General features: G+C 32.9%; 1 protein-coding gene across 1 annotated transcript in view; it reads right to left on the bottom strand.

The window, feature by feature from the left end:
• Positions 1-9400, bottom strand: part of HELRODRAFT_129823 (hypothetical protein) — a gene marked incomplete at both ends in the record, with an annotated part of 22429 nt that extends 13029 nt beyond the window's left edge. The window contains 4 exons of the mRNA XM_009030935.1: positions 1305-1457; positions 5462-5567; positions 7474-7712; positions 9286-9400. Coding sequence (XP_009029183.1) covers positions 1305-1457; positions 5462-5567; positions 7474-7712; positions 9286-9400 — 613 coding nt within the window. The remainder of the gene's footprint in view (positions 1-1304; positions 1458-5461; positions 5568-7473; positions 7713-9285) is intronic.
• Positions 9401-9965: the final 565 nt, after the last annotated feature.

Here is a 9965-nt window from a genome sequence, read left to right as displayed (position 1 = left end):
GTTCTTGTGGATTGATGCAAGCAGGACAAACAAAATTGGACACTTTAGATAAAGAATATTGTAAGAATATAAATGTATGAACTTTCGAGCACAAACTTCAGTCACTAAAACAGGCATATGGATTAAATTAAAGTATGAATCAAAGTATAATAAAGGCACCATAATAACTTTGCAGTATGAAGTGAATGGTCACTGGAAGGATTATTTGGATCAGTTATTGAATAAAACAAACCCTGTTGTGGTTGACTTTGACGCATTTCCGGTGGAAGGACCGATTCAGGGCATCACAGCTGAGAAGCTCACGGATGCGTTGAAGGCAATGAAGGTGGGTAAAGCGGCTGGTCCGTCAGGAAATCAATGCAAGGTATGGCTGTCTGGAAATAAAGGCACCATAATAACCTTGCAGAATGAAGTGAAAGATCACTAGAAGGATTACTTCGATCAGTCATTCAAACAAAACCTATTGGGGTGGACTTTGATGCAAATCCGGTGGATATCGTCCAGAGGGCGGCCTCGGAACAATACGCAGACAGAAAGTTTGAGGTCTGGAAATACCCAACTTGCCGAACACGGCTAGAGGTGAGCCTTGATAAAACAAAAACTATGATCACCGGTGGTACCGCTGAACCTGTGGCCTTTGGTCATTGGCCATGTTCGGTGTTTGGGGCTGGAGTTGGAAGCAACTCGATCAAATGCCTACGATGTCCTCAGTGGTGTCAGAGACGATGCTCGAGAATCACCGGCTCACTGAGGAAAGTGATTGTACTATTCATGTCCTGGGCATGACATAAAATTGCATCCACGCTGCCTTGCGTGCTTTTGAGCAAAAGGTCACCGCTTATAACTGGTGGTTGTCGTCAGGATGGGTGTCCGGATGTAAAAACTTTCCTCAAATTATTCTATGCCATCACAAACAAAAACAACGGCTCCTAGTCCCCAGCAGGCCTTAATTGGTCAAGGGGAGCTAAGAAACACTTTCTTTTTTCCTTTTTTTGCTTCGCTTCCTCCTCCGCCAACCTCATCCGCAACTTTCCTTCTTCCTCCTCATGTTGTGCCCTTCGTCTTGCGTCTTCTTCCATTATTTTCATCTGCAGTGCCTGCACTGGGTTTAATCTACTCTCCTCTTCCTGATTAATTGTTTTTGACCTCGTCGACCGGTCCATTCTGAAATTGTTTACCGATTTTCTACCAACTTTCAAAATTAATAATTATTAGATTCTGTTTACTTTTATTATTATTATTAGATTATTATTTGTTTACTTTTATTATTATTAGATTTTGGTACGCTCAAAAGAATAACTTACCATGAAACGTAGTCTGTCTAAGAATATGATCAAAAAATTTTGTAGCATTTGAAAAAACTCCACCACAGGTAGGACAAGCCACTAATTTTTCCTGAGTGTGTGACCTTGAATGGCATTTAAGCTTGTGTTTGCTAAACGCCGAGTACTCACAAGCTGCAAAAATTTATTGAAATTTTTATAAAATTATTATTATAACTCATAAGGCAAATGAAAGTGAAATGATCAGTAATAATATAATCTTTACTTAATGGGCATTTAAAATAAACAGGTGATTACAATAAAAATATTATTATAATATAATAATGCTTGATAAAAAAAATTTATTTTCAATTAATTTCTGAACACTGCGACTGGAGGGGATAAACGCAATTCAGTTGACAATGAATTCCACACTGACAGCAAAAAGCTAAAATATTATTATATTATTATAACTCATAAGAGAAATGAAAGTGAAATGATCAGTAATAATATAATCTTTACTTAATAGGCATTTAAAATAAACAGGTGATTACAATAAAATTATTATTATAATATAATAATGCTTGATAAAAAAAATTTATTTTCAATTAATTTCTGAGCACTGCGACTGGAGGGGATAAACGCAATTTAGTTGACAATGAATTCCACACTGACAGCAAAAAGCTATCAATCACCGATCCAAACTTGATACAGACTAACATTTATTTTCAGCTGATTAGAGGTAAAACCTTGTTGACATTTCCGTCACTCAATGGCATACGTCTGAAAGGAATCTGAAACTAGATAAATCAGTTTTAGACACCTAAGCAAGCAAAGCATATTGTTACAGACGTGAGATCGAGATAAGAACTAATAGTCAGAAATTGCTTTTAAATTAATTAGAAGACGTAAATAACTAAAATGATTCATGTGACACGGCATGTGACACATTTACAAACAGATTGGTAGCTATATAAACAACGCAGAAGCAAGATTCGAGACAGAGAGACAGAGACAGAGAGAGAGAGAGAGAGAGAGAGAGAGAGAGAGAGAGAGAGAGAGAGAGAGAGAGAAAGAAAGGAGAACAATGAAGAACATGACGGAGCACAGTTGACGTTAAAGTGATTAATGTGATTTATCGTAGTTATTTGAACTTATTGTTTCTATTACTACTGGTATTAAATAAACGTTCAACTTATTTTGCGTTTAAAGTAGATGTGTTCATCTATTGGAAATCTTGAACCTACGGATAAACGAACTCTTGAATATCGTAATCATAATAATTTTACCCTATATCTTCAATAATTTTTTAAAATTTGTTCCATTGTATTTAAATTATAATTTAACTTTGTTTTAACATTATATCAAATTTTTTTGATTGGCAAAAGAGGTCGTCCTACAATTTGTACGTATGCGTTTAAGCTCTTAAATGCTTGCCAGGGCACGGAAGGATAAAAATCTTTTCAATACAAAAATTACTTTTTAGATACATTTAAATTGAAAAACATTTCGCAGAAACAGTTTTTTTTTATTAAAATTCGAAACACCTCCGACATAACGTTCAAAGTAATTTAAATTTTGGGCAAGCAATTTAAAAAAAACTTCGGTTGTTAAATTTGAAAACCAACTTAAGAATAACTCGACGTTAAGAAAATGAAATGCTTACATTAGCAGAAAAAGGAAAGGTTTTTAGATCCAGACAGGTTATATAGTGCTCGTTGTCAAAAAACTACATGGCAATTTTCTACTACAGGAATCAAACAGTTATTTTTATACAAATAATATAAAAAAAATTTAGAAAGAAAAAGCTTCAATTTCTTTCTTCATTTAAATTTACGAAAAAAAAAATTTTCTTGAATTTTCTTAATAGTTTATAAATAATAATTATTATGCTGATATATATTATTATATATAATGTTAAGTACAAAATTTACGAAAAAAAAACATCAATCAATCAATCTTCGTTTAGCGTCCAGAGACCCAGTTTCCCGAGGTAGGACGTTGTTTTCATTGCCATCAACTTTTTGCGCCAAATTAGACGATTAGTTGTATCCATTTCATTTAAATTTAGAGCTTTCAAGTCTTGCTCGATAGTTTGCGATCAGGATTTCTTTGGACGGCCTTTGGGACGTGTGCCAGGTACTACAACATCTGCAAGAGAAGTTATGGAATTGTTTCCACTTCGTTTGACCAAACATGACCGGTGTTGCCGGCATTCGTCCTTCATATCATCTAAACCAGCACGACGCAGGATTTCGGTAGATTTGATGTGGTCCATCAGACTAATTCGTTGCATCCATCGGAGCATTTTCATGTCGGTTTGTTGAAATTGTTGTTTCAGTTTGGTTGTCATTGGCCATGTTTCTGCACCATATAACAACACCGGACATATCACAGATTTATAAAGTCTCGATCTAGTGGTAGTGGGATGTCACGCCGCATCAATATAGAGGCAAGGAGATGCCAGTTTTTCCAGGCTGCACGTATGCTGCTCGAACGGCAGCTTCAGCTGTTCCAGTACAATCCAGAACATCTCCCTGATATGGAAACGATGTGACTTTCTCTACCTTAATGGCTTCAAAAACATTGTTATTTCGAATTTGTTGTTGTGGATTGATGCAAGCAGAACAAACAAAATTTGAATTTTTAAATAAAGCACCAATTATTTTTGAACAACGTTTGTGACATAACTGTTACACTACTGACACTTGATTGAATTGTTTTACCAGCTTTACAAACTGAACAGGGCCATCGTCCAGTAGCTGTGGATTGGATGGGTTCAGCAGTGTTCATTGCTTTGGTTTTGCTGATGTTGACTTTGAATCCATGATCGGCGAGTTTGTTGTTCCAATATTCAAACATCTGTGTTGCATTCTGCTCAGACGTGGCTGTTAAAACATTACCATCAGCATATATTAAATTTCAAATGTCACCAGTCCGTATCGGTTTTGTGATTTCTTCCATCACAGTTATAAATAACAGTGGACTGAGAATCGAGCCTTGGTGAACCCCAACGCCGATGCATCTGTGTTTCCAACCGTTGTGCTGACGAGAGTCTGAGTATTCGTATACATTTCCATCACAAGTCGAACAAGATATTCTGGAATGAGTTGTCGACGTAGACTCAACCTGATTGCTTCACGGGGAACTCGATCAAATGCTTTTCAAGGTCTACAAAAATATGTGATAGTTGTTGATGCTTTGCGAGGTACTTCTCTTGCAATTGTTGATTTCCCCGCTAGAAAACCAAATTGATAATTTCAGATTGTGATGCACGACGTTAATCCTTTCTCAATGATTTTTTCGACAATTTTCAGGGAGTGTTCTAACAGACGTATACCCCGATATGATGAACAGTTCAATGGATCACCTTTGCCTTTGTATAGCGGAACTGTCATGCTATAGTTCCATTCAGTCGGCATTGAGCAATTTCTCCACACTTCACGGCTAAGTTGTAGTAACGTTTGGATACCTGCAGTACCAGATACTTTGATAATGTCATTTGTGAGTCCAGAGGATCCTGCTGCCTTTCCATCATTCATAGCTTTCAGAGCTTCTGTAAGCTCCTCTACAGTGATGTCTGGAATCGAACCTTCGATGGGTGGAGCGTCAAAGTTGACATTGATTGGATTTGTTTCATTTAACAGACGGTTGAAGTATTCTCTTTACTGTAGCTTGATCTCATCTTGTTCAAGAACCTTCTCATTTTTGTCGTTTTAGATACATGAGGCACCAACTATGTCTTTTTTCGTACGCTTTGCTTGTTTTGCTATACGATACAGAGATTTCATTTGTCCACCTTTGCTTTTAGTGAGCCACTCTCTGCACTGATCTGTCCGAGCCAGTGCGATTTGACGTCTTGTTCTTCTCACGGAAAATTTTAAGTTCATCAACAGACTTTGATGACACAAAAACACAAAATTAAAATTTTTATTGAATTTTTTAATAGCTTATAAATAACAATTATTATGCTAATAATATAATATAATATATTATATATAATATAATAATAATATATAATATATTATATATATTAATTTAAAAGTTTTCACTAAATTAAATTTTGCAATAAAAACAAATCCTTACAAACATTTACACGGTGTGTGACTATAAGAAATAGAGTTGAAAAACTTTATTGAAAAGCGGGAGAAAAATAAATTTAAAAACAATTAAATTAAATGCAATTAAAAAGCTCTCACTGTCCCAATGACACCTCCACTTGCTTTTATTTCCGTCGCCCAATTCGTAATTGGTAATGTGCGATGACACATGAACATAGAAATGATAGGGTATTTCAAATTTTTTCTGAAAATTTTACAAATCATATATAATTTAGATTTTCACAAACATTTAAACTAATATTAATAGCCTTTCGCTAGCTGTTAATGTTAAAACTTATATGTAATGCTATGTAACGTTAATGTCACAACCTTAACCTAAAGACAACTTTAACTAAAACCATATAAACAAGAACTCCAATATTATAAATCGTTAGAAAAAAAATATCACAATAGATAACAACTAATAAATTAATATGGACAAGAAATTTTAAATTTTAAACAATTAGAAAAAATATCACAATCGATAAAATATACAATGAAAGTATAAAAAGTATAAAAAGTAAATTAAAAAATAAATTTTAAATCATTGGATTAAGGACTTAATAAAATGAAAAAGGCAGTTTTTCTAGATGCTCCATGCGTAAGTTAAGTGAAATAATTTGTGTTCTATACACCAAGTCTTATCCTTTCAAGACATAAGCAACATCGACCTCCACGAAACCCGATCTATAACACTTTTTAGCAATTGAAATGTAGTGATATTCAACAAGTGACACAAGGACTACTTTAATCTGCAATCTTTCCAGTAGTTTTTTGATTTTCCGTTTTTTCCTTCCGCATGATGTGACCAAAAAACAGCCGCCGTTGGATTTATTTGTAGAAATTTCCTCTTTTCATAACCAAACTGTTTTAATACATCCTCATTGGAGGTATGATAGGTCCAAATAATTTCCCTAATTCTTCTCAAAAACCACATCTCAGCAGCATTAATCTGTATTTTATTTCCTTAGAAATCATCCAGGACTAAGAGCCATAACAGAGCACAAGAAAAATACAACACCCTAATAGTTTTAATTTTGTTGAATTTATGATTTTACTGTTGGTGAGGATGTTTTTCATTTTAGAATATGCATCTTTCGCCGTAGCTATCCTTCGTTTGATATCCACATTACAATTTCAACCTGAGATAATCAAACTTCCAAGATAATTGAGGCTGTTGACTTGTTTCATCTATTTACCATTAATGATTATTGAGCCCGGCTCTTTGATTTCATTTTGGAAAGAGCGGCACGAACTTCAGATCGCATCTTTAGTCTTTCTACGTCTTTTTAATAGAAGGCTTTTCATCATGGATATCATCGAAAAGATCGTTGATGTATTCAGTCCATCTTTCATGTACTTATTCTTTCACCGGATTTAGCTTTTATACATCCAAAAACGGTACAAACCCCTTTTCCAAAGATTTCTTTGATGTTTTTATAATAGTGCATTTGTATTACAGTTTTTAATATTTCAATGTCATCCAACTATTTCTCATTTGCCTCTAAGCACATTTTTCATTGTTTTGTCCAGCTTTTTGTATCAGGATTGCATCTTTTCACTTTCCTTCGTTCATTCATCAGAGATTCTATGTCATCTGTTATCCATTTCTGACCTCTTCTTTGCTCTTTCACAGGAATAATTTCCCTTTCTGATTTTGTAAAGGCATCTCTAAATATTTCATATTTAGATTTATTTTCGTCTTCCGTTATTAACTGAAACGATTCCGTACTTCAAAGTTGTACCTGACATTGATCTCATCAATTTATGACAGACTGGCAAAATTCAAACGTTTTGGGGCCACTTCACTTTTAATTTTCTCTAACTTTATCTTGATTTTACAAAAAACTTTGTTATGATCAGTCACAATCAGTTCCAGGGTAACTTATGCGGTGTAAAATGGCATTTCACTATCTGGGGTATGTGTTAGGTTGTTCTGGAAAAGACAAAGCTGACGTTTCAGTACAAACAACAATGTCGAAGGCAATTAATTCTGTTTTCAAAATAGAAACTGTATATAGAAAAATGTCGTATTAAAATAAATTTTGGATGCTGTTTTCATAACGTTTATTAATTTTTCTAAAACAAAATTGAATAAATAAATAACTTACCCCACAACCTTGCCACTGACAAACAAAATCAAAAGGAAGATCAGGAATCACATTGCGATTATCGTTATCAAACACACATTTATTGATATTCAAATGAGATTTGTTCATCATTATAGCAACAAGGCCCACATTTTTTATTTTTTGATGGAAGGCATGATAAAAAACGTGTCTTTTAAATTCGTCAAAATTGACAAATATTCCTTCGTGTGCACAATCTCGCCACAGACAAAGCGATGACCCTAAAAAATTAAATTAAGTATTTTGGAAAACTAAAAAAAAATTAAGAAATGGAAAATCCTTAGAAAAACACCAAAATGAACTTTTTTAATATTAAGCCTATATCTAAAAGCTATGCAAAACTCAAAACTGAATGCTATTGACATGTCTATATTGACTAATTGTGTGTCATTGCTTACTAGTTAGTTAAATCAACCAGAAATCATGTAGCCTAAAAAAAGAAAGTATTCGGTCAATCATCAAATAACTCAAACTAAAAGAAGCTGGACAAAAATTGAATATATTCATTTTAGACGATTACATATCAATAAAACATGTTAAAGGAAAGCTGTATACGCAACTCAAGTAGTCGCCAAACGAGTCTCGTCGTTCGCTGTCATGAAACCATTTCTACTTAATAACATTATTCTTGAAAAAACATGCTATTCTACATAGCTCATCGCTTCCATAATACTCTATCTACCATTTTCCCCTAGGTTACTCAAAAAAAAACGAAGTCGTGTATAAGTCAAGTTCGAAAGTTTGACTACTAAATTTATTCGTCTTCATCCATAATTTTATCAAGAAAAATTGTCAACCTCTTTTCAGTTTTCAGCTGCATTTGACACTATCAAATATAAAATGCTACTTGAGTTAGAATTTGCCATCAGTCACATCTTGCTAACCAATTTCAATGTGTCAAACATACATTTCCCTCCCCTGTTATGTTTTTCGGCAATCTTCAATAACTTATTGAAGATTATTTTTAAAATTTTAAAGTGCTCTTCTCCGCTGTCTGTTCAACTTTAAATTTTTTATCAAAAAATCTTGTTACTATATGATCAGGTTGATTTGTCATATATTTTTTACCGCAATTCGCTGTCTGGTTCTATCTTGTGCAAATCTTTCTTAATCGGTGCATCCTTCATACTAAGTTTTTCCTTCTACGTGTTTAGAGCAAACTGGCCAAATAAGTTTTCAACCTGCTCAACTTCACTCATCAATTGATCAAATTGCACCGGCTCTACATTCAACAACGTATGACATTTAAATTATACAAATTATGACATTTAAATTATACAAATTTAAATGTCATAAAATTCAATTCTCGTAATTCTTTTTTAAAACGTCAACGTTATTCTGATATGTGTTGGAAAAGACTTTTTCTGTAGTGAATAGCACAAAAGTCTTAGTCAGAATTGTAGAACCAGAATCAGTACCTTCTTTTGCTTTGCTTTTTCTCACCCAAAGATGTTTTGATACAGATTTTGTTTCGATGTTACTGAAAACTCTGAGATCATTTAACTAGCTTGAGTTATTTTTTTACTTTTCGTTATTGTGTGTAATACCAGCCATCTATTTTGTTTAATTCGACAAATCGTATGTGATAACTTCAATGACGAATTGAATGTTTTACAAATTTTTCAATAAATTTTATTAGACAAAAGATGCTATTGCTATTCGTAAATTATCACCCATTTTTATCTAGAACTAAAAAAGTGTTTTAAGTTACTTTTCCCCATAAAATGTAATGGCTAAAGTGAATCATATAAATTAAAAAGCATTATAAAACAAAAAAACGTAATTATTACTAACCAGAAACAAAGCGATCATATGTAAGATGTTGAAGATGAAATTTAACATGGTCAATGAAAACGTCGATATTATCATATATATGAGTGCAATTATCCCATTCACATAATAGTGTTAGCAGTTTATCCGAGTTTGATAATAAACCTCTCCTTTTGAATTTTGACATGTCTGCATATAACGGAAAAACCTATACCAAAATTAAATATTGATTAATTTAAAAGCTTAGTACATAATAAAAATCATTTCATTGGTAAGAAAAATATTTTTGATTGTTCTCTAGAGCAAAATGACGTTACATTCAAGTTCCTTTAAAATACAAGCCATTGAATTACATAACACGAATTGTAATTTTTAATCGTCAAGGTATTAGATTAACTGATTAGATTATTAGATTATATCATATTATTATTAGATTATTACATTATTATTATTCTTATTATAACTATTAGATTAATTGCTCGTAGATTAATTGACTTTTGATAAAAACAACTGCTTTAAACCAAAAATGGTTTAAACATATATTTGAATGACAATAGTAATAATAACAGTAATTCGTAAATCACAGAAATACGCTAGATCTAGATATATATATATTATTTTAAACCATTACCTGCCATAGGCCATTTGTGAAGTGTTATCAATTTTACAAAATTTGAATCTTTTTTTTTGTAAAATTTTATTCA

The sequence above is a fragment of the Helobdella robusta genome (genome assembly GCF_000326865.2).
Source record: "Helobdella robusta unplaced genomic scaffold HELROscaffold_7, whole genome shotgun sequence".
Taxonomy (NCBI): Eukaryota; Metazoa; Annelida; class Clitellata; order Rhynchobdellida; family Glossiphoniidae; genus Helobdella; species Helobdella robusta.
The sequence above is the reverse complement of the archived record's forward strand: the minus strand, read 5'-3'. Positions and strand labels throughout refer to the sequence as shown.